This window comes from Ahaetulla prasina, chromosome 1, assembly GCF_028640845.1.
Source record: "Ahaetulla prasina isolate Xishuangbanna chromosome 1, ASM2864084v1, whole genome shotgun sequence".
NCBI classification, from domain to species: Eukaryota; Metazoa; Chordata; class Lepidosauria; order Squamata; family Colubridae; genus Ahaetulla; species Ahaetulla prasina.
Window position 1 is genome coordinate 268,678,547 of NC_080539.1, and position 24,622 is coordinate 268,703,168.

Below are 24,622 nucleotides of genomic sequence, written 5' to 3' on the forward strand. Positions count from 1 at the left end.
CTTTCTTCAGGATTTTTTTGTGGGCTGTCCCTGAAATATGGAACTAATAGAGATGGAAAGAGGTCCTGCTGAGAACTTAGTTTTCAATGGGGGGGTGTTATTATTTTGCACTCTTACTTTGAAATAACTTCTGATAAAAACAGCGTGGAGCTATTACAATGGATTAACTTTTTAAAAATATACTTCTCTTTTGATTATTTATTATTATACACTAATAATATGCCCCTTGATAAATTATATATTATGAAATGAAATTAGTATATCCAGAAATGTGATGAGGTAGGATTAGATAAATAAAGCAGAGAAATCTAAGCAGGGGCGAAATGCTCCCGGTTTGGACTGGATCACCCGATCCTGTAGTGATGGCGGTGGGTGGTTTGGAGAACCGTTAGCAAAAATTACAGCCCTCCCCCTCATGCCCAGCTGAGCCGCGCGATCATCAGAGGTGTTTTTTTTTAACTTTTAAAAGCATTGTTTCTTCGGTTGAAAAAAATGCTTTTAAAAGTAAAAAAAAGCCTCTGATGATTGTGCAGTTCAGCTGGGATCATCAGAGCCTTTTAAAAGCATTTTTTAACAACCTCTTTGGAGGTTGTTAGAAAAAATGCTTTTAAAAGTTTTTTTAAAAAAAAAGTTGGCCACGCCTACTCAGTCACATTACCCCCACCCTCAAGCCACACTCACAGAACCAGTAGTAACAAATTTTACATTTCACCACTAAGTCTAAGCCCCAATCATTTGGCTGAAAGATGAATTTTAAAACCTTTTCCTTAACTTCTATAATAAATTCAATTTTATCATGAGACAGTCATCTTAGATTTGTCAAAGATATAATAATGAAGACTGAACTATTTTTATCTGTTTAAATATTTGACTGCTATTTCCTATTTAAAATCTTGCTCTGTATTACAGGAGTTTACAATTGTAATTAAATAAACTGTAATTAAAACAAGTATAAAACCACCCATTAAAATAATAATGGAGGACAAAAGTGGCAATTTTTATAAATTATAAATTTAATGTTTTAATTTTTTATTTAAAATACAATTCTTTTTCTATTTTTTCTGAATTTTTAAAAGGATAGCATTCTGAACACAAAACATATTAATATCTTCAAATGGTTTGAAAAAAGGTACGTATCAAAAAAGCATAATAGCCAATTAAAAATTTAAAAAACTTCTTCAATACAAGATTCAATACAAAGATGTTTTTATGTTTTTTTCATATATATTTTATTTTTTAACAAAAAAGAACAATACATAACATACATTGACATAAAACATATGACAAAAAAGAATAACAATACGTAACATACATTGACATAAAACCTATGTTCCTTTACATCAGCTTTGTTTCCTTATTCTTCTCATATTTACATCCTTATTCCCCCTCTCCTTTCGTTTAATTAAACCTTTCTTTTTTGTCCCATTCTCTCTTATTTCTTTTTATCTTTATCTATCCTTCTGAGTATTCATTTTCTTTCATACATTTGCCATTTTATATACATGTATATATAAGCTTTTCACCCTTTTTCATCATCTAGTATTTCTAGTCTCTAACCAATTCCCTAATTTTACATTTTCTAGCAATTTTCTATAATCCTTTTTGATGTGGACCTCCTGTAAACATATCACATCTGCTTCTATTTTTTTAAATTTGTTGAAGGTTTGAGCTCCCTTTCTTGGTATGTTTAAACCATTAATGTTTACTAAAAACACCTTAATTGCCTCTCCCTTTTTTTACTTGTTCTGACTTTTTTGTCCTTCTTGTCTGTCTTACAGCCTTCCTCCTTCTCCTTCTCTTTCTATTCACTTTTTCTTGTCTCTTTTGTGTTTCTCTTTCTTGTTCTATTTCCACTAGTATCTCTTCGTCTTGACTTCTGCTCTCAAATTCCTCCTTACTTTCCTGTTCTTCTTCCTGTGCAAAGTGTTGTTCAAAGAAATCCTGTGCTTTTTCAATTGTGTCTACTTTATATTTTTTTGCCTGCCATGTTATGAGTATGCCATCTAAACCTGACCTTGTATCTCATTAATTGTGAGAAATTGGTATTGTTGTCTCTGGTCCCTTATTCTGAGTGGTATTTGTTTTAATACTGCAATTTCTTTATCTTTGTATATTATAGGTTCCTCTCTTGTTTGTTTGTATATTTCATCTCTCGTTGCTCTTTTAATAAACCTTATATGTACCTCTCTTGCCTTTCTATGTCTTCTTGTGTATTTTGTGTATATGCTTCATCCAATTCTCTTCTTGTTTCCAGTTTGTCTTTTCCTAAGGCTTCTGCTAATATCTCTGCCATTTTCTCTCCCAAGTCTTCATCCCTTTCTTCTGGAAGGTTTTGAAATCTTAAAAATAACGAAGCTTTTTCCATTTCCAGATGCGTAATTGACTCACTCATTATTTAATTGTAGGGCTTTCTGCTCCATCTTTTCTATTTTATTATCAACTTGCTCTATTTTAGAATTCTTTGAATTCTTTGTTCATTTTCTAGCATTACTTGTTGAATATCACCAATTTTATCTTTCATGTTTTTAATTTCCTCCTTCATTTCACCAATTTCAGTCTTTAATTCTTTGTGTAGCGTTTTTGTTTCTTCGTGGTTGTTGGTTATTGCTTCTTGAGTTTTATTCATTATTTCCTGTATTGTTTGTAACATTATTTGCATGTTTTGCAGGTTCATTGCCGGATCTGATTTATTTTTGCCAAGTGCGGTCATTGTCGATTTTTGACTTATGGGTGAAGCTGTAATAGGTGAAGGGATTATCAGTATTTTTTTACCTACTTTAGTGATAGTTGCTGTAGTTATCATGTTTATCTTTTGGGCAAAATTCTCCCACCTTCACATATGAGAAAGTATATCTAGATATTCTCTTTTTAAAATATTTTTCACACAGAATATTCTATATTTAAATACCGAAATATTTCTTATGTTTTACAATCTTTGTATCTCTATTGTTCTTTATACAATTGTCCCCTTTCTTCTCCCACACTTGTCTAATATACTGTGTATTATTCTTAACACTATCTTATGTATGTTATATATTTTTTTATAATTCTTAATCACCCTGTGTAATACATATATTTATACAGTTCTCTATTTTTTATACTCCTGTTAATTTCTTAAATTACCTTTAACTATATTTCTTTACTAAACTTAGATGTAAATATATAGAGTTGTCAATATAAATCCAATATTATTTCAGTTGATCCAATAATCAACTTAATTCAGTTCGATAATTCATTCAGTTCCGTTTGGTTTATCATCTGTACCTTTTTAAAAAAAAATCCTATGTGTTGCAATATTACATTAGTCTTATTCCTAATTTCCTCTTCAAACTCAGCTTTTAATAGATCCATACTTCTACCAGACGGCTCCTCTTATTTCTTCTTCTGCTTCTTCTCCTCTTTTTGTTTTTTCCTCCTTTTCTATAAGTCCAATCAATCCACTATTCTGTTTTACACAAGTGTTTGTCCATCCAAGTTCAATTTTCACAAATCCTTCGTCTTGCCAAATTATATTTCATTAGCCAGTATTTTTAGTCTCTATTTTCCGCTTCAAATTTAAATCTTTAGTTCTAATCAGTCCTTATTTATGTTTTCGAATTCTCTTCATCTCCTTTTATTATCTCAGCTCATTTTTCTTTAAGTCTCTCACTCACCAATCATTGCAATTTGTGGATTTCAATTTGGGCCCCAAACTGTTGTGCGCTGTTCTCAGTGTATTTTATCTCTCCAATCTGCAGTTAACTCCATTTTAGCCGCCTTCCCAGACATGCTGTGTCACTCTCTCTTTGTCTTTTCTCTTCCGCGCCTTCTCTTTATCACACGCATCTCATCTTCTTCTGGGGTTTTTCCTCTGTCGAGCGCTGCTGTTGCTTTTCACTCTTTGCTTCCCACTTATGCAGCAGTCATCGCTCCAGGCCGGCCATAAAGATCAACTTCCTCTCTGCCAGTTGAAGAGTGCTGCTCCTGACTACTTGGGTGGTTGCTTTCCACCCCCAGTGCCTACGGAGCTTCCTCTTTAGTTTATCGATCTCTCCAAGATCGGTAATGCCCTAAAAGTGGGCTCTTAATGAAGATTTTTCAGGGTTTAGGGACAGAGATCCCTTCCCTCATCCTGCTCCACAATGACATCACTGCCGGAAGTTATGTTTGTTTGTCTAAAAAAAAAATTCAAAAAAAAATTCAAAAACTTAAAAGGAACTATTTCAATAAAATGTCTAGTTTTACTACAATACAAATTTAATGTTATTTGTATTCTAGTAAAACAGAGGGCATAAAAAATGGGTGAGTTATGTTTTATTTTAGCTTCCATTTATAGTAAATGTGTTGATAGCAGCCCAATCCACACCCATCAAACTGGGATTAAGAGTAAATGGAATGTAAATTATGATTGTCCAATACTGCTGCATCCAGCAGAGTTTTCCTGAGGGGATGGACTACCACCTCTTTAAAACTTCTATTATTTTTAAAATAATAAAAGCATTTATTGTTGCTTGGATTGATTATATATCCCCTTCTGGAAGATGTTATCCAACCAGGTAAGCATGGGTCTAATATACAGTTGGCTAAACTCACAACACTGAAGATCTTATCCGTTCCCTTAGATCAGCGTTGGCGAAACTTTCATGTTCTCGCGTGCTGCCCACATGCCGGAAGTGACATGCAAAACTGTCCTGAGACAAATGCACACCCTTGCTGGCTCTCATTGTGTTCCTGTAGTCAAACGCACGCCAGCCAGCTGGCTGTTGTGCATGCGGTGCTGGTGACCCCGGAAGTGCGGCGGTCCATCGCGCATGCGTGCTGACGAACCTCCAGAATGTATGCCACCTTGCGCATGCATGATGGCAAACCTCTGGCACGCGTGCCCCTTTGCACATGCGCGGTCCGCCGGCACCGCATGCACACGACAGCTCGCTGACCAGCGTGCATTTGACCACAGGAACGCGACGAGGAGCCGGTGAGGGCACACATTTGTCTTGGGATGGTTTCGTGTGCCGCTTCCGGCACGCGTGCCATAGGCTCGCCAATGCTGCCTTAGATCCAACAGGTTCAAACTCTTCTCACTTAACTACATTAGCTCAGTCCAAGGATCTTGCACAGCTGAAGTTTAACTCAGAGTGAATTCAAATAATGTTATCCAACAGATGGCTTGAATAGTCTTCACAATGGCCTTGTAGAGGTTTGTAGGTTCTTCCTTCTCCAGGGAAGATTGGATTATTCTGATCAAGGTGGCTGGACAGATCTCTGCAGATGCAATAACAGTTGGAAAATGATTATGTTTTGCTCCTCTTCTCACCACAAAGTAATACTTCAAAAAATTCCCATCTTGGCTCAACCACACAGCTGATATTGGTTCCTGATTGCTTATTTGTACCCTATGACTACCATTAAATGTTGTACCTTATGTTTCTTGATGACTGTATCTTTTCTTTTATGTACACTGAGAGTGTATTTACCAAGACAAATTCCTTGTGCGTCCAATCACACTTGGCCAATAAAAAATTCTATTCTATTCTATTCTATTCTATTCTATTCTATTCTATTCTATTCTATTCTATTCTATATCTGAGGTCTTTGAAATCAATTCTAGCCATTCCGTTCACTGCTTCTTGCTATGGGGTGGCATCTGTGGCTATATTGGAAGCCCAGGTGGCACCTTTCCAGAAGAGGAATTGTCTGTGCCAGACCAGGTCTTGATTATGCATGCTGTGTGAGCCCTGTCACCTTTTATTAAATCATGAGTAAGGGGAGCTTTAGCACAGGTGCCCCTGATGCAATGAATAATAGTCCTGATGCAATGAATAATAGTACCAGGATCAGATCTCCATGTATCAATCTGCTAGGGAAAATGAACTTGATTTACTATAGATTCCCTCTCCCAGATTCTTTCTTGTTCTCCCTACAAAGACCATCATTCCCTTCCTTCCTTTCTGAATCATATTTTTAGTTATTTTCAAGTATAAATCTAAGTATGAGTCCCAAATTGGCACAGATTATCACCAATATGATAATCTATGCACATATCTGCATTTTACTTGCGTTCAAAGTTTAATACTTACTTTGAAGAAGTTCATAACGGTTACGACTCATGGTGATGATGTTGGGTTTCCTCAAGATCAGAGAAATCTTAGAATTGGAAGAGAAAGAACAATCAAATCAACTCATTTAAGCTTTGGAACATATTTCAAGTCATATCACAATAATCTAAGTATAGTAAGTCAGTCAACCGATTGTCTTTCAGAAAAAGCATTCCATGCTGTTGTAGGACCAAGAACCATAGAAGTAATATCTATAATATCAATTGCTGTTAGATACATTCAACGTTTAATTGCAAAAGAAAGAGATTTGTGTACTTAAGCTTCCTAGTAGGATTTTTATACTTCTTAAGAACCAAAGCCATGGGTGACAATAAAACCCAGGGATTGTTTTTATTAAAATCATAGCAGTATTGTGCCACAAACTCCCCTCCTTTTCAACATGTGTATAATGTCATAATGAACATATAAAAGGAGCAAGACTTATGTTAATGTGATGTTTTCATCAGATGGATTGGTTTGAGCATCATTGCAGATGCCAGTCCTTCTGAGTAGAATCCACTCTAGCAACCTCTCCTGTTTTTTAGAAATTAACATAGTACAAACATTTATGGACTAGAGCCTATTTCACCAGAATAGATAATCAAATAATGTTTCATTATCCTCAGTCTGTCAGTCTATTAGCTTTAAAATGGCACCTTGAGTACATACTGATTGTAGGCTGTTTAGCATCTAGGTCGGTATCTATCAAAAGGTGGCTCAAAGGCCCCTAAGAGTTTCCCCAAAACCCTCTCAGAGATCTACCAATTCAAAATTATTTGCCAGCCTGTGTTGAAAAATAAAACAATATAAAAATCTCATCAAAAATCTGTGAGAAACATTGGTGGCAGTGTCAATTTTAATTTTAGTGGCAGTATCAATTTTAATTTTCAATATGATAAATATAGATAAAAATAACATATATAAACAAAAGCCCTTTTAAGGTTCTCCATGATTTTTAAAGGTAGGAAGGAATGCTGAGACTGAACAAATTTAACACTGATGCAGGTCACAGATATCAACAGCTTGTATAAGCAGATACAGCAAAAGACTTGCTTTAGCTCAATAATGTCTATGGTGGAGTTATTAATGGGCCACTACAGAGCCCTTTTCTTTATATAGCTAACACTGCTTACACTACAGTTTTTCTCTTTCCATTGTTACTATTTAGTGAGTGAGAATTTTGGATCCATTACAACAATTGGGAGACAATTGCATATTCAGTTGTTGGAAAATAGACACCGGTCTGGATACTCCTTCAATAAATAAAGTATTTATGTATGTATCCAACTTACCTATTGTATTCAGTGTTAAGGTTTTTTCCTCAGTAGATGTTGGATGTTTAACTTCACATCGTATTGTCTTCCCAAAGCACAATGCTTTTCGATCGAAGTGTATTTTATTAACAAAATAACATAAATGATCTTTTCCAATCTCAATATTCTTGGGATTGATAGTTTCAGATATTTGTCTCCAGTCGTGGTACCATCTGACTTGTATATCTTGAGGTGCAAATTGTGATATAGAAATTTCAAGGAGGATTTTCTGATGATCTGGGGTCACCTTTATTTCAGACAAAACAGGCCGTTTTACTAAATGAGAAGGAAAAAAATGAGCAGAAATGGCAATGTAAATATGTTTCCAGATTTTGGCTTAATATGATTAATGTAAGAACAATTTTTAATATACGAAAACACTTTAAGGATTGATCCTCTGGAACCACAAAGTGAAGACCCTTTCTGCACCATTTGCAACGAAACCCAATGAATGGAAATCATGTCTGCAACTTTCTCTATGACTGACCGTTTAAGCTGGACATAGCAAACCTTGTTGTTGTTGTTTTTGTTGTTGATTTACTCAATTTTTATTTTACTGAAAATATTAAAATACAAAATCCCCAAAAAATTACAAAAGCAAAATAAAAATAAGCAAAACTACACCAAAAAAAGTACGGAAAGACAAAGCAAACATATATATGTTGTTGTAGCTTATTCTACAGTTTTTTTTGTGTGTGTTTCCAGCACTTGGTTGAAATTCAGTAACAGCATTACATATGATAGTATAGGCATCTGTAGTGGAAGGAGAATGTGTGTATGTGTTGTGTTGTGTTGTGTTGTGATGTGATTCAAGTATGAAAGGACAGGTGCTGTGTTGTGTCATCATGCTTCATCATTTGGGTGCCATTGTTGTTGGGAATGCATGTCTATGCATCTTACTGGTAAATCAGATAATCTTATCCCATAAATATTTTCCCACATGTGATAAAAAGCCAGGGGTGTCCAGATGGCATGGTTAAAGAAGAAAATGAGATGATGATGAGCACCTCTGCTCCCAGAGATGCCACATCTGGGCTGTGGCTTAATTCTTGGTATCCACAGCACAAAGGACACAAGACAGACAACAGTGCTACAAACAGGGATATATTCTTTGAAGTAACATTGCAGGTATAACTTATAGGAAATGGGGCTGTACCACACTCCTCACCTCTTAAATTCTACTACTTTTAATAAAGCCTAAAAAGGATAAACGGAACCCAAATTCACCAATTAACATCAGAAGATAACTAAATTTTTAAAAAATGGTATGTACCTGGAAGGTTTAGATACACTTCTCTTGTAATAGGTTTTGCCAATTTTTCATGGTTCACCCTGAAACGAATGGGCTTATCACAAACTGAAGCGGTAGCTATTAGTTCAAACGTGGAAGTTAATTTGTAACAACCATTACAGGCCATGTCTAAATCCTCGGTGACTGCACCATTCATTTTTGAATTATCTCTCAGGAGCCACTGAGTACCAATTTTTTTCGGATTGAAATCTGTGACATCACAAGTTAAATTTATACGTTCTCCATAATCTGCATCACTTGGTTCAATAACAATATTTGAAAGTTTGGGAAAATCTATAAATGTGACAAGATAGAGAAATCAACATCAGACAAAGAATCACTGTTAAATGCAAACAATACCCTACTATACAGAGCATCAAATGAGATAAGAATAATTTTTAACATTATATTGTTACAAGAAAGAAGGAATCATTCCTCAATGAGAATTTGTGTTGTTACAATAGATTAACAGCACTATTTCACATAGAACAGTGGACATACATGAAATCAGCTCTCAATTGATTTAGGCAAGTAGCAATTATTTCTGTTTCCCTGCTTCTTGTGTACATATGTTAGTTATGCAGTCAGATATCAGTGCTTTTCATTATTTGGTTTGTTTCCACACATTAATCCATGGCATATTATTATATACAGATGTGAATTTAGGAGTAAAAAGTATGTAACAATACCATAATCTATCTATCTATCTATCTATCTATCTATCTATCTATCTATCTATCTATCTATCTACCTACCTACCTACATACATACATACATACATACATACGTATCTATCATCTATCTATCTATCTATCTATCTATCTATCTATCATCTATCTATCTTGACAACTGGTTCCTATTTATGACAGTCGCAGAGTCCGAGGGTGATGTGGTCACCTTTTGTAACCTGACAAGCAAAGTTAATGGGGAATCCAGATTTAACAACAGGGTTACTACCTTAAAAACTGTCTATGGAGAGTCTCAGTCATCCAGGTCATGGTTATCCCAAAGGTGCTTTTTTCAAGAGGCAACTGGACTTTCTGGTTTTTCTTTGAAGACTTTAACCCCTCTTTCAAACTAATGATCCTCTCTGTGCATGTGTTTATAAAGTGGTTGTTTATTGCACAAGCGATTGTTGTTGTACATTGGGGAAATGAAAAAAAAACACTTCATAAACGCATGGCACAACATAGGACAACAAACACATCAGGACTAGATTCAGCAGTCCATCTGCATTTAAAAGACACAGACAACTCTTTGACAACAACAAAGTTCATATTTTGGACAGAGAGGATCGCTGATTTGAAAGAGGGGTCAAAAAAGCTATCTATGTCCAAATTAAACAGTCCTCTCTCAACAGAGGGAGGGGAATACGACATCATCTATCTCCAATCTACAACAAAGTCCTTTCAACAGTTCCACACCCATTTGTACCATTCAGGTGACCCTGATGACACAGATAAACCTCCAGGCAACCTTAACAATCCGCTAAAAGAATGAAAATGACCAGCTGCCTGCAAGGAGTATAAATCCTTCCATTTCCCAGCATCCGGTCAGAGCTGAAGAAGCTTCTTGGATGAGAAGCGAAACATCTTCAAAGAAAAACCAGAAAGTCCACTTGCCTCTTGAAAAAAACACCTTTGGGACAACCATGACCTGGATGACTGAGAGTTTCCATAGGCACTCCAAGCAACATAGATTTTTTATAGCAATGATAACAATCACCTTTCAGCATGACTGTATATCCCTTCCGTACAATTTTCTTGAAATGATTTATTTCAACAACGATTTCTACTTCATGGTCTTCTGCGCTGGGTGTAAAGGTTATTTCACTTGTCCTGGAGTATAGCTTTGACATTCTGTCCAACTGCGATTCCTCTGTTTTAACTGTAGCATCCATAAGCTCTTCAAAGCCCTTTCTCCAATAAATGTCACAGTCAGGCGGATGATATTCTGTCAATAAGCAACTCAATGTGATGCGTTTCCCACACTCAGGTACAGGGGGCTTACATTTAATTTTGTGAACTCTGGGGGCCTGAACTGTAAATAAAGCACAACAGCAAATAATAAGTTAGTATTCAGTACAGAATTGTGAAGTCAAACCAGTGGTGGGTTGCTACCAGTTCTCCCCAGTTCGGGAGAGCCGGTAGTGGAGATGTTAAAGTGACAGCAAACCGGTTTGCTCCAACCATCATCTGGGCCCTCCCACCCGCCCCTGCGCTATACCTACCTTTATATTTCCGTTTTTAGCCCAACTGAAAGCCGCAGCAGAGCGGATTGCAGTGCTTCAGCTGTTCAGAAAATCAATGCTCTTGTGCAAAGTGCAAATTTGGTGTGCGTGTGAGCGAAGTGAGCATGCGCACACCAATCATGTGCGCAAAGCGAACTGGCGGTAACACCGGTTAGAACCCACCACTGAGTCAAATCAAAAACTTTTCTTCCCACATGACTGTTTAGCTTACACAACTAAGTGCCAAAGTCATCATTCAAACACAATAAAGTGCCAAATGATATAAATTACAAATCTGGTAAAAAATGAAATAGAAAATGGTCTCAATGATAAAATTATACCAATGAAGATTTCTAATATGGTATGGAAATAGATTTTCGCTTGCTCATGTAATATTCCAGAAAGGCACATTTACACACTTAAAAAAAAGAGAGATCCTGTAATCCGCACATAGATGCAACTAAAGCTAATAGCATATACTTCCTCATTATGCACATCCAACTTCTAGCTCTTTGGCAGTGGCGTTACCTGAAGCTACACCATAAGCCATCGAAGAGTAACCTACTCAGCAATATCCCTTTCTGCTTCAGAAGAATATTGCATGAAAGAATTGAGTTGATTTCAGATACCAAACCCTGGCCTGAGAGCATATATGTCAGTGATTGCAAACCTTTTAGACACCGAGTGCCCAAACTGCGAGTGCGCGCATGCCCAAACTGAAAGGTGCAAGGTGCGAAACATGCGCGCATATGCAGCACAGACCCAAAGACCAGGAGGCAGGGCATCCCAACACCAGCAGCACTGCAAGAAGCAAAATCTTTTTCTTTCGTGAGCTTCTGTTTTGTTGTTTGCAGAAACTCACGAAAGAAACGCCAGGGAGATCTGACCTGGGGCGACGGCACACATGCCAGCAGAGAGAGCTCTGTGTGCCACCTCTGGCATGTGTGCCATAGGGTCCCCATCACGGATATATGTCTTCCCCTTCTATTACCAGGTTGGTCCTTGTGATGGCTCAGGATTCTACTGTGGATCTTTATGGCTTTCAGAAATCTAACATCTGCACAACTGTATGGGAGGGAGGGAGGGAGGGAGGGAGGGAAGGAAGGAAGGAAGGAAGGAAAGAAGGAAGGGATTTTGTAACCTAAGTATCGATATATGTATTTTTTATACACATATTGTAAGAGGAGTCTTATTCTGAGATGTATGGAATATTATACTGAGAAAGGAAAATTTAATTGAATTCACATCTTGTGGCAATGTGGGAAGAGAAGAATTGAAAGAGGGAACAACAAAAGAAAAAGAAAGGGATTGTGACTATTATTACAACAGCAGTAAAAGTTTAGAATTGTCAGTTGTTAAAAGAGTAAAATTACATCAGAGGAACAGGAATTTTTTAAAAATTTTTTATTTTTATTTATTTATTTTTTGCAGAAAAGGAGCTGCACTTTATTGGAACTCCTCTGTGCCTTAGGCCTTAAGATAAAACATGCAATGTACAATATAGGACAATAAAAATTGTAGTTTTTCTGTTTCACTTACCCAAAATGCCCATCTGCCATGCAGATTCTTTGTAAGCTTGTGATCCTTCAAGCTTAACTCTGCAGACAAATTTCTTCCCAGAATCTTCCACTTGGGGGTTATAGTGGATCTTGCTGATGCAAAAGTAAAGCCCATCAGCACCTTTTGTGGGTGGGGTTGAAAAGGAACTGTCTAGAATTCCATCATCATTATTCCAACAGACTTCAAGGGTTTCCGGAAAATAAGAATGAATTTTGCAACTAAGAGTGAGCGGTTCATTTGATCTTGGCACATCTGTGGAACAACGAACTTCATGAAGCTCTGGTAAAGCTAGAAAAAAACCAAAAGGGTTTCAATTCAAATGGCAAAAATGTGATGTGCAGAGATATGCCCAGATAACAGTGAATAGCCTTCAAAGCCACTGCATGAGTCTTCCAAAGCTTTGATGACTTCTCTTACCATTTTTCCTTGTCCAGTATTCTGTAGCTGTTTATTTACCCAAAACAAGGGAGGACCAAGCCAAACCCATCTGCTAAGGAACCCCGACTGTAGAAAAATCAGTATCTCTGTCAGCTGAAAGGTCAAAGATAACTTATTGGATACATCATCCCTGGCCACCAAATTATTTATTTATGGTGTGGAATAGAAGAAGAGTCACTTAGTGTCCCAGTTTCCATTTGTATTTGGCTGCCATTACAGGGGTGAAACGCTCCCAGTTCAGACTGGATCGCCCGATCCGGTAGCGATGGCAGCGGGTGGTTTGGAGAACTGGTAGCAAAAATCCCTGCCACCCCCCCATGCCCAGCTGAGCCACGCAATCATCAAAGGGTTTTTTTTTCACTTTTAAAAGCATTTTTTCTTTGGCAGAAAAAATGCTTTTAAAAGTAAAAAAAACAAACCTCTGATGATCAGGCAACTCAGCTGGGATTGTCAGAGCCTTTTAAAAGCATTTTTTACAACCTATTTGGCCGAAGAAGTTGTAGAAAAAATGCGTTTAAAAGTAAAAAAAAAAGTTGGCCATGCCCACCCAGTCACATTACCCAAGCCACGCCCACAGAACCGGTAGTAACGAATTTTACATTTCACCACTGTGCCATTATATACATAAAAGAGTTAAAGCTGGAAGAACCAAAGGCCCTCCTCCTCTGGCACTATCCATGCTAAATATCCAGAGTGTTTTCCACCGGGAAATTCTGTTCTTTTTTACACACATATAGCTAGATGAGACAGATAATGTAATTTTTTTATCTGTGTCATTTGAATTTCTCTCTCTTTACTTTTGTCTGCCTTTTATCCTGTTTTACCAGTTAACTATTTTTAGTCTTGGCTGATAACATCAAGCTCTGTTTTTTGCTAGCTGAAATGAATGATGCATATGTAGCTCTGATTTGAATAAAGGGATTGACTGGGCTGTACAAACTAAACTAATCATAAATATTGAGATACAAGTAATGCTCTTTCCAGCCCATCCATGCCAAGATATAAACAATATCCTACCACAATTCATATTCAGTGCATGGATTGCAGTTGAAGATATCTGCTAGGACCATGGCTGGACCAAAATTAGATAAGTCTCCTCTATTTTCATACATCTTGAAACTAAGCAGTTCTCTTATAAACCATAAAATAATTTTAAAGTTTCAGCATCATTTAATATTCTGCCATAATCCTCACTTACCTATGACTTTAAATGATTTCCTTTTAGAACAAAATCCATGCCGAAAGCCCTTATGTTTAACTTCTAATAAAAGTTCAAATTTCTTCAGCTTCCGTATATCTGGATTTATGCAGATTTTCCACTGGAAATCATAATGGTTGTTTGGTTTTGATTTCAACTTTGCATAAACTTTAAAAATGTCCTTTAAGTTTTCAAGAAGAGGAAAATTTTCATCATCTTCCACAGATTCTTCAAATGATGTTGTATGCCAAGAGGCTATTTTCTGTTTTTTATTCTGGGATTCAATTATTAAGAAGAGGTCTACCTGCAAAAGCTTGGGTCGAAAGTCTGTGATCAAGCATTTTAACTGTGTTTCTTCCAAATGCTTCAGTTCCTTACGTCCAACCATTTTCACGGATGGTGGATCTATTAAAAAAAATGGAAAATGAAAACCCTGTTGCTTGAAATGTTGCTGCAATATTTTAGGATTATTCTTTCAACATTTTACGAAGCATTATTCTATTCTTAAAAACAGTTATATGCGTTTCTACTCAGTGCATTTCACTGCTGTGTTATTGTGCATTTCTTCGATTGGAAAAAATATAGATGCAGGGATACTCTGCCCTGCTCCAATAACCAAACCCTATTGGCTTAGGGCCAGGGTACTTACGGGACCGCCTTCTGCTACCAAATACCTCCCACCGACCCGTACGCTCACACAGAGAGAGGCTTCTCAGGGTGCCATCCGCCAAGCAGTGTCGGCTGGCGGCCCCCAGGGGAAGGTCCTTCTCTGTGGGGGCTCCTATCCTCTGGAACGAACTTTCCCCTGGACTACGTCAACTGCCTGACCTTCGGACCTTCCGCCGCGAGCTGAAGACCTATTTGTTTATTCGCCCGGGACTGGCTTCGTAATTTTTAAATTTTATAATTTTATAAGTTTTAGAGAGTTTAATTTAAATGGTATATTGTTTTAAATTTTAGCCGATATATAATAAGTTTTTTAATCTTTGTTTTATTTGTATATTGTCTATTTTTATTATGGCTGTGAACCGCCCTGAGTCCTTCGGGAGAAGGGCAGTATAAAAATCTAATAAATAAATAAATAAAATAAATAAATTCTGGCTCAGGAATGAGATAGAAGACTGATACGCATTTATGGGGACAGAAATTAATCTGATTGTTGGGTTCTCTAGCTTTGTTTCCACTTTCACCAAAAATAGACATCCCTTGATCACCCTCTTTAACATGGGATGGAGGGAGCAGAGAGGAGGTGAGTTCACACAAATGGCCAGACCAGCAAGTTTACTTATCTGCCAAAATTTGCTCTGATTTTGTACTCGGGTTCTGCACAGGTACTAGAGTCTTGTTCCAGCTGATAATTGGATTTCTTTTAGACAACAGTTTAATGCTGTTCTGGACAATGATGTTTAAAAAGATTACATAGGAAATCCTCATTTAGTGATAGCCCTGTTTAGTGATCATTCACAGTTACAATGCTGATAAGAAAATAATTTTGTAACCAGTTCTTGCATATATGACCTTCACAGGTCTATAAAGCAAAAGGAAGGATGAAATAAGATCATAAATGCCATTTTACTTAGCGACTGCTTCACTTAATGGCCAAGTTACCAGACCCAATTGTGATCACTAAATGAGGATTATCTGTAATTTGATAGGTGCAACATAATTGCCTATATTTAATCTATTTTTCATTTTCCCCTGTTGGCCTTTGCCTTTTTATGGCTGTTCTCTGAGTTTTCCAATAATGATACTTTAAAATTAACCTTCACAAATATAAATTTTGGCTGCAATTTTATAGAAAAATGATGGTACTGATAAGACATATTTAGAATGACTTACATTTCTTTAAAAACACAAAGTACAGAAGCAATCCAAGGAAAAAAATCAGAAGAAAACCTAAAACCAGACTAATTATTAACTCAGTAGTCAAGTTAGGATCTGTAGAAAGACAATAAGAAAAGAAATTATGTTGCTTCTGATACACTCAAAATATTTATTGCTCTTGGTGCTTTTAATAAGTAAACATTTTACATGTAATTACATAAGAAACAAGCAATGCTGATATAGGGTATTCTGTCATAAGCAAAACACTAAGTCAGGAGTGTCAAACTCAAGGCCCATGGGCCGGATCCAGCCCATAGGGTGCTTAGATCTGGCCCAAGGGGCTGCCCTGAAACAATGAAGGACCGGCTCACGGTGCCTCTGCCAGCAAAAATGGACAACCCCCATGGGCAGCCCTCCCGAGCTCCGTTTTCATTGTAGGAGGCCGTCACAGTCGAAAATGGAGCTCGGGAGCCCGTTTTCACTGGCAGAGTGCTTGAGCCACCACAGGTGCCCCCAATATGAGTGATGTTGAGCTGGCCACACCCACCCCAGTCCCCCGAGGTCAAACACAACCCTGATGTGGCCCCAATGAAATCAAGTTTGACACCCCTACACTAAGTTATAAGAACAAATTACTGCACCATCTAATAGCTCAATCTAGTTGAGTCTGGGGCATAAATCTAATCTCATATTTCATCAGTAGATTTTAAAAGCAGGATCCTAAAATATATCTAGAATTTATGAGATGTGGACCAATTCTAATCAGTCACCACAGACTACCACGAGCAGCTGTAGGACACTCTGATCATTGCATGATTCACCTTGTACCTGCTTATAGGCAAAGACCATAAAACCAACAATTAAATCAGTGAAGACCTGGACGGAGAGGCAAAATTAAAACTACAGGCATGCTTTGACTGCACTGATTGGAATATGTTTGAAGATACCTCTGCAGACCTGGATGAACTCACAGATACTGTAACATCATATGTCAGCTTCTGTGAAGACCTATGTGTACCTACAAGGAACTTGCAAATATACAGTAACGACAAACCTTGGTTCAAACCTAAACTTAAGCAGCTACATCATTCCAAAGAGGAAGCCTACAGAAAAGGTGATAAAATGCTATACAATCAGGCCAGAAATGCACTAACAAGGGAGATCAGAGCAGCAAAAAGAAGCTACTCTGAAAAGCTAAAGAATCAGTTTTCAGCAAATGAACCAGCAAACATGTGGAAAACTCTTAAAAATATCACCGGCTATGGCAAACCTCCTTCCCAGGCTGAAGGAAATCAACATCTGGCAGATGACCTGAATGAGTTTTACTGCAGGTTTGAAAGGAAACTACAGCCACCTATCTCCACAACCCCCATCTCAGACACACCAACAACAGCCAAGCCTCCTACAACTGACACCATCCCATTGGGTTCACAAAACCTAGTGATCACAGAAAAGGAAGTGCAGGACCTATTTCACAGACAAAAGCCAGGAAAAGCTCCAGGCCCAGACAAGATAACTCCTTCTTGCTTAAAAGTCTGGGCTGACCAATTGGCCACCATCTTCACCCATATCTTCAATAAATAACTAGAGATGTGCTATATTCCTTCTTGCTTCAAACGCCCTACCATCATTCCAGTGCCGAAGAAGCCCACCATCAAGAAACTGAATGACTATAGACCAGTTGCTTTAACATCTGTAGTCATGAAAACCTTTGAAAGGCTAGTGCTTTCCTACTTGAAAACCATCAGGGATCCGCTGTTAGACCCCTTGTAATTTGCATACCAATCAAATAGATCAACAGATGATGCTGTTAATATGGCTCTGCACTACTTCCTACAACATCTTGAATCTCCAAAGACCTATGCAAGGGTCCTCTTTGTAGACTTTAGTTCAGCATTCAATACCATCATTCCAGACACTCTTCTAACTAAGCTAAACCAGCTACAGGTACCTGAACAGACTTGTAAGTGGATCACAAGCTTTCTAACAAACAGGAAGCAGCAGGTGAAGCTAAGCTGGATCACATCAGATACCTGTACAATTAGCACAGGGGGCCCCCAAGGCTGTGTGCTCTCCCCACTTCTCTTCTCTTTGTATACCAATGACTGCATCTCCAACGATCCATCTGTTAAACTACTGAAGTTTGGAGATGATACAACAGTGATCGGTCTCATTCGAGACAATGACGAATCCGCATATAGACAAGAGGTCGAACGACTAGCCTCATGGTGTGACCGAAACAATCTGGAACTGAACACACTCAAAACCGTAGAAATGGTGGTAGACTTTAGGAGAAACCCTTTCATACTTCCACCTCTCACAATACTAGACAACACAGTATCAACAGTAGAAACCTTCAAATTTCTAGGTTCTATCATATCGCAAGATCTAAAATGGACAGCTAACATCAAAAACATCATCAAAAAAGGAGAACAAAGAATGTTCTTTCTGTGCCAACTCAGAAAGCTCAAACTGCCCAAGGAGCTGCTGATTCAGTACTACAGAGGAATTATTGAGTCTGTCATTTGCACCTCTATAACTGTCTGGTTCGGTTCTGCAACCCAACAAGAAAGACACAGAGTTCAGAGGATAATTAGAACTGCAGAAAAAACAATTGCTACCAACCTGCCTTCCATTGAGGACTTGTATACTGCACGAATCAAGAAGAGGGCCGTGAAAATATTTACAGATCCCTCACATCCAGGACATAAACTGTTTCAACTCCTACCCTCAAAGCGACACTATAGACCACTGCACACCAGAACAACTAGACACAAGAACAGTTTTTTCCCCGAAGGCCATCACTCTGCTAAACAAATTCCCTCAACACTGTCAAACTATTTACTAAATCTGCACTACTATTAATCTTCTCATCATTCCCATCACCAATCTCTTTCCACTTATGACTGTATGACTGTAACTTTGTTGCTGGTAATCCTTATGATTTATATTGATATTGATTGTTCCTGATTGCTTTTTTGTACCCTATGATTATCATTAAGTGTTGTATCATTAAGTGTTAAATTGTACCCTATGACCATCATTTGTGTTATAAATGTTGTACCTTGATGAAAGTATCTTTTCTTTTATGTACACTGAGAGCATATACACCAAGACAAATTCCTTGTGTGTCCAATCACACTTGGCCAATAAAATTTCTATTCTATTCTATTCTGTTCTGTTCTGTTCTGTTGTTCTGTCAGTGCATACAATATATTGTGGGGGGGGGATTGCCCCCAATTATGTACTAATAATAAATATTTCCTTACTCTGAAACACAGATGCCATTTTATTGGCTATTGGTGCTCTTTGCCTTAATTTTTATTTTGTGGAATGTTTTACCAACATGAACAATTTGAGGTCATGTAGAAAAATTGCCATACTAGCTTGGAATTCTGGACCTTGTAGTCCCAATGCACTTGACTTTATCTTTCCATTTCTCTTCTATTAGTTATCTCATTTTTTCATAAACACTTTTAGACAAAGCATTGTAGATATTTTCATAATTATTTCGGGGAGGACATATGATTCTACCTCAGCCTTTAAAATTATAGGTAAAAGTTGTGCACCACTGAGATCAACCTTGCTGAGAAATCAGGAGGAGCATTTATTTAATATAATACTTTAAGTACAGAGAACCCTCGACTTACCACCACAATTGAGAGCCCAAAATATCTGTTGCTAAGCAAGAGAGCTGTTAAATTTTTCATAACAAGTACCTGTGACTGTTAAAGTTATACTGTAGATTGGATAGCTGGCAAATGACTCATGCTGCACAATACAACTATAGATGTTTCCTTGATCTTGTGAAGATGGTTGAAGCCTCAGTTTACTGGTGGTGTTGTAAGTGCCATCACCATTTCTCACAGAAGTTCCCATGCAAATATCCTCTGCAAGTACACTTTTATCTGACGTGTGCTTAGAATGCTTTTGCCAAAGAATGACAATTGCACCAGGATAGAATTTATTCACTGTACATGTCAAGGTCTTTTCATTTCCGTTTTCAATTTCAAGTTCCTTGGGAGACAGTTGGACGGATGGTTGAACTACATTGCATTGGAATAAAAATGTAATTGGTTATTGATTTTTCTACGTATGTTGTATTTTATTTTGCCTTTCAGCCTCCCAACCAGCATTTGCATTTAACATCCAATTCATTTTCCAATTCAAATACTAGCTAAAGGGAAAACAAAAAAACACTAAAGATTTTTCAAAGACTAGGAAGGAAGGAAGGAAGGAAGGAAGGAAGGAAGGAAGGAAGGAAGGAAGGAAGGAAGGAAGGAAGGAAGGAAGGAAGGAAGGAAGGAAGGAAGGAAGGAAGGAAGGACAGGCAAAATATGAATCAGTGTAGGCAATGGTGGAAACAAGGTTGTTTTAAAAGAATAGAAAAATGTAGAGAGACATAGTGAATGGTATAGGTATAAATTAGTTTTAGTCATATTTCTTTCTTTTTTTATTTTCATGCATTTACAGTAATTTTTTTTCTGTGTTTTCTTTTCTTTTCTGTACTTTGCACAGTGTTACTTATCCCCAAGGAGAACAGCATGATGGATAGGTAGGTATTATTGGGAGAGACTGCTGACGGAAAAGGTGGTTTTTTAAAAAGTAGCAGCTAGCAGGAAAAAAACCACTGTGATGAGTATAGAGGCCTTGAAGGACAGAGGGAAGAGCAATAATCAGATAAATGAGACTTGAGCCCAGGGCAAGAAAATGGTTTGTGAAAAGGCTTTGAACAACCTCCTCTCGCCTAATTCATATGAAGATTAAAGACAGAAGAAGGGAAGAAATTCAAAATCTGCAAGATCCTGTTAATAAAAGTAGCTTTGGGCCTCAAAGTGTCTATTTCTAAATCTAGTCTAGTTTATACAGCTGACAAACAACCACACATGACAACAGAGCAGAAGGAACGACTATAGGATCCTTCATCATCTCCAGGCTCCTTCCTATAGCCCTGTGATGAAAAACAGATAGCACGTGTGCCATAGATGGCACGCGAACCGTCGCCCAGTTCAGATCTGCTGCGCATGCGCACGTGCCTCCTGCCAGCCAGCTGGTCTTTGGGTCTCTGCCGGGCATGCGGGGGGCGGGGGTCATGCAGGGACCACACGCACATGCACAGGAGGAGGGGCATGGGTGGGGGGGTGCGCATGCATGCATAGGGGCAGGTTAGGGTTAGGAGTGCTGGTGCGTGCATGCACACTAGGAGGGCACGTGGGGGGCACACAGGCATGCACAGGGGGGCAGGGTGTATGCGCGAGGTATGTACACATTGAATTTGGGGAGTTTGGGCACGCATGCGCGTATTCGCGCGAACACAGACATACACACATGCACACCCCCAGCTTTGAGCACTCGGTCTGGAAAAGGCTAGCCATCACTGCTGTAGTCCATTCTGTTCTATCCAAATTTAACTTTTTAAAAAAACTTAATCACAAAGAAGCAGAATCACAAGCAATATTTGTATCTAGAATCTCTCTCTCTCTCTCTTTCTAACATGCTAATTTCCAGATCCCCCCAGCTTTTGTTCAGGAGAAGTAGGTCCCTAGTGTTATCTTACTTCAGCCTGTTTTGCCATTTCATTATTACACCATTCAAAGCCCACCAAATATTTTTAATTTTTGTGTTGTGTTTCATGTGCCATTATATCTAACTCTTTACGTAGATAATAGCAGAACAGTGCAGACAAGACCAGCCAGGGCCCAATGAAGATGGAAGAAGATACGCCTAGATTACCTTGAAACAGCTAATAAATATCTCTTTGATTCTTGCTGATCACCCAACCATGCCAACAAGATAGCAGGTAGCAAAGCCTCATCACTTGTACATCCCTTGCACCTTTCAGCTTGAAGAAAGTTTCTTTTTAAACACCTGTAAGGCTAAAAACAACCTGCAGGTGTCTCATTCTTTGGCCAAAGGCAATATCATGGAAGTATGACGTAGAAAATATATTTGTTTAATTCAATGCAGGCACTGCCGACTACAACTAATTAGCTGCCCTAATAACAAAGAGTTATTTATATTGTGATTAAATAAAATGAGAAAAGTGAACAAGAATAGACAATGTTGACTCTTGGCAATTGCCGGGAGAAATCCCCGCAGTTTTCTTGGCAAGATTTCAGAAGTAGTTTGCCATTGCTTCCTTCCTAGAGCTGAGAGTGATTGGTCCACCTGGCTTCATGCCTAAAGCAGGACTAGAAGACACAGTCTCCCAGTTTCTAGCCTGATGCTTTAACCATTACACCACCCACAGGGATTCTTGAGACAATATAAAATGAAGAAATGGGGAGGGACTATCTTTTTTTTTCTCTACCTCCCTCCTTCCAGGGTTTCCCTTTCTTACTAGGATCTAGTTGGAAGGGGCCTTTTTCATAAGAGGAAGAGATTTGGAATGCAATCTTATGCAACTGGCATTCAGATAAATCCAGTGGTGAAATCTAATTTTTTTATTACTGGTTCTGTGGGCGTGGCTTGGTGGGCATGGCAGAGGAAGGATACTGCAAAATCTCCATTCCCACCCCACTCCAAGGGAAGGATACTGTAAAATCTCCATTCCTACCCCACTCCAGGAGAAGGATATTGCAAAATACTCCATTCCCATGCAACTCTGAGGCCAGCCAGAGGTGGTATTTGCCAGTTCTCCAAACTACTCAAAATTTCCGCTACTGGTTCTGCAGAACCTGTCAGAACCTGCTGGATTTCACCCCGGATAAATCTTAATACAGTTTAAGAATCGCAAAAGAACAAGTTTGCTTTCTGGAAAGGTATACCTCAACTGTCACTTACCAACTAGATTTAGAATGGTGGCTCCTTCAACTCTATTAGAAGTAAGAATCACAACGCATATATATTTGCCCTCTTCATTAAGCTGTATTTGTGGAAGGAAAAGGTCAGCATTTCCATTTTTTAATTGAATTGTATCCAGTCTTGAACCATTTCTATTTGAAGAATGTTCTCCAGCAACAACTGAATAAAGTTCTTCTACTTTATTCCCTTCAGATTTGTCCAAATACCAGATGAAGATTGTTTTTTTGATATTCAGTTCTGGAGGAGGGTAGCCAGAGATTTTACATTGAAGTGTCACATTTGTACCCAAGATTGCTGTCTTCCGAGCTGGCATCCTTACTTTCAAGGCTTCTTCACAAAAAAATGGGTTGCAGATTATTATGATTAATTGTACCTTCTTCTTCCCAGTTTTCACATTTCAAAAAGCAGTGGTGGAATGGCAAGAGGCAGAGAGCAATTAGAGGTCATAAAGACTAAGTGGAATATTGACTACTTTTGGAGTAAGCCAGAATTTGGCAAGGAGTTACACAGTCCAGGTGACACAATTGTGACTGCATAATTACAAGCAAATTACTACAATAGTAATTTTGTAGATAGTTTTGTTTTTCGTTAGCTAATTACAATTCATCTGTGGTCCCACTAGAATGTTTCAATGAGTCAATTGGCATCAATGCAGTATGACAATAAAGAAACACAAAACACTCTAATCTGGAGCACCCAATTCAAGCTTAATAGAATGTATGAATCCAGCCCCTGTGCAAAAGTCAGAGGGCAAGATGAAGCAATTTACTACATACTAATAATCAGCAGTTTTAACATTTCATTTGCTATCTTATATGCAATCTTATTTCATTGTAAATTTTATAATACAATCCTTCCCCCAATATAGTATCCCTTGTAAAAGGCACACCTGTAAATTAATTTCACTATGACGAATGAAGGTGTTTTTGTCAAAACTAAAGGAAAGATCAAAGTACTACTTGTATTCTTATAAGGCTGGGCTTTATTAAATAATGAGCATATCAGATTATAATTATATTTAGATGAGCATAAAATATTGTAAATCCCGGTTTACGGGTTCAGGATTATCAGTAGACGAGGCTACTGTTAGTTTAAAGAAGGAGTTAATATAAATAACAGCTCAATAGTAACAGCATTGCCGAGTTCAGAGTACTTTCAAATTCATACACAGATCCAGATCACGGAGTTCCTGTGAGGAATTTATCTTAACTGGGTGACAAATGCATTTTGCAAAAGGCGGGTGGCTCTCGCCTCCAGAGACCGATCTGTGACCTAAAGTTGTGCTCACCTGCCTTGCGAGGTCGGCCCCGTTCCTCCTCAAAGCAGCCCCCAGACCCCCTCAACTCCCCACCCCCAAGTCTCAACCTTTCTCACCCTCGACAACTTCTATTGCCTTTGCCTTTGAGGCGCCGTCGCCTCGCCGCCACCCAAAACAGCAGCGAGAACGTAGCAAAGCACTTCCATCCTCGCCCTGCCACCTGCGTCCCGGCCACCTTGCCTGTATAGCAGGCGTATACTATATGTATATAAATATGAATGTATATGTGTGTGTGAATGGAATGTATAGCAAGCTGCATAGCAGGCGCAGGATTGCTTTTGTGCTTCGTTTTTGCTTCCTTACCCGCCGGCCCAGGAACAGAGCTGAGACACGCCCAGAGGCTAAAGAAAAAGTAAAGTCTTCCAACGGAGCTTGAGTCCTGGAAAATTATGTGGACACATCGAGGCAGTTTTCTCAGCCGGAGACCAGAGTGAATCGCCATTGCCCTCTTTCCTTTTGCTGTCTCAATCTGGACTATAGTTTTCAGGTAATCGCGTTCTAAAGAGTAAACAAAATCCACCCTGCGCAGTTCTTTAGATCTCTTGCCTGAACGACCAAAGGTCCTGGAAACT

The 24,622-nt window shown here is 38.3% G+C and overlaps 1 protein-coding gene across 4 annotated transcripts; it reads right to left on the reverse strand.

The window, feature by feature from the left end:
* Window positions 1–24,615, reverse strand: NCR3LG1 (natural killer cell cytotoxicity receptor 3 ligand 1). 4 transcript variants are annotated; one of them, XM_058158641.1, is made up of 11 exons: window positions 24,354–24,615; window positions 22,712–23,059; window positions 19,648–19,974; window positions 15,944–16,042; window positions 14,105–14,509; window positions 12,448–12,756; window positions 10,404–10,718; window positions 8,661–8,972; window positions 7,367–7,663; window positions 6,057–6,123; window positions 1–5,241 (listed from the first exon to the last, which is right to left on the reverse strand). In XM_058158641.1, the coding sequence occupies exons 1-10, from the start codon at window positions 24,490–24,492 to the stop codon at window positions 6,077–6,079; spliced, it is 2,598 nt and encodes an 865-aa protein (XP_058014624.1). In that variant the 5' UTR covers window positions 24,493–24,615; the 3' UTR covers window positions 1–5,241; window positions 6,057–6,076. The 4 variants fall into 4 exon arrangements, with proteins under 4 accessions (XP_058014624.1, XP_058014614.1, XP_058014633.1 ...); XM_058158631.1 differs by having other exon boundaries at window positions 22,712–23,062; XM_058158650.1 differs by lacking the exon at window positions 15,944–16,042 and having other exon boundaries at window positions 22,712–23,062.
* Window positions 24,616–24,622: the final 7 nt, after the last annotated feature.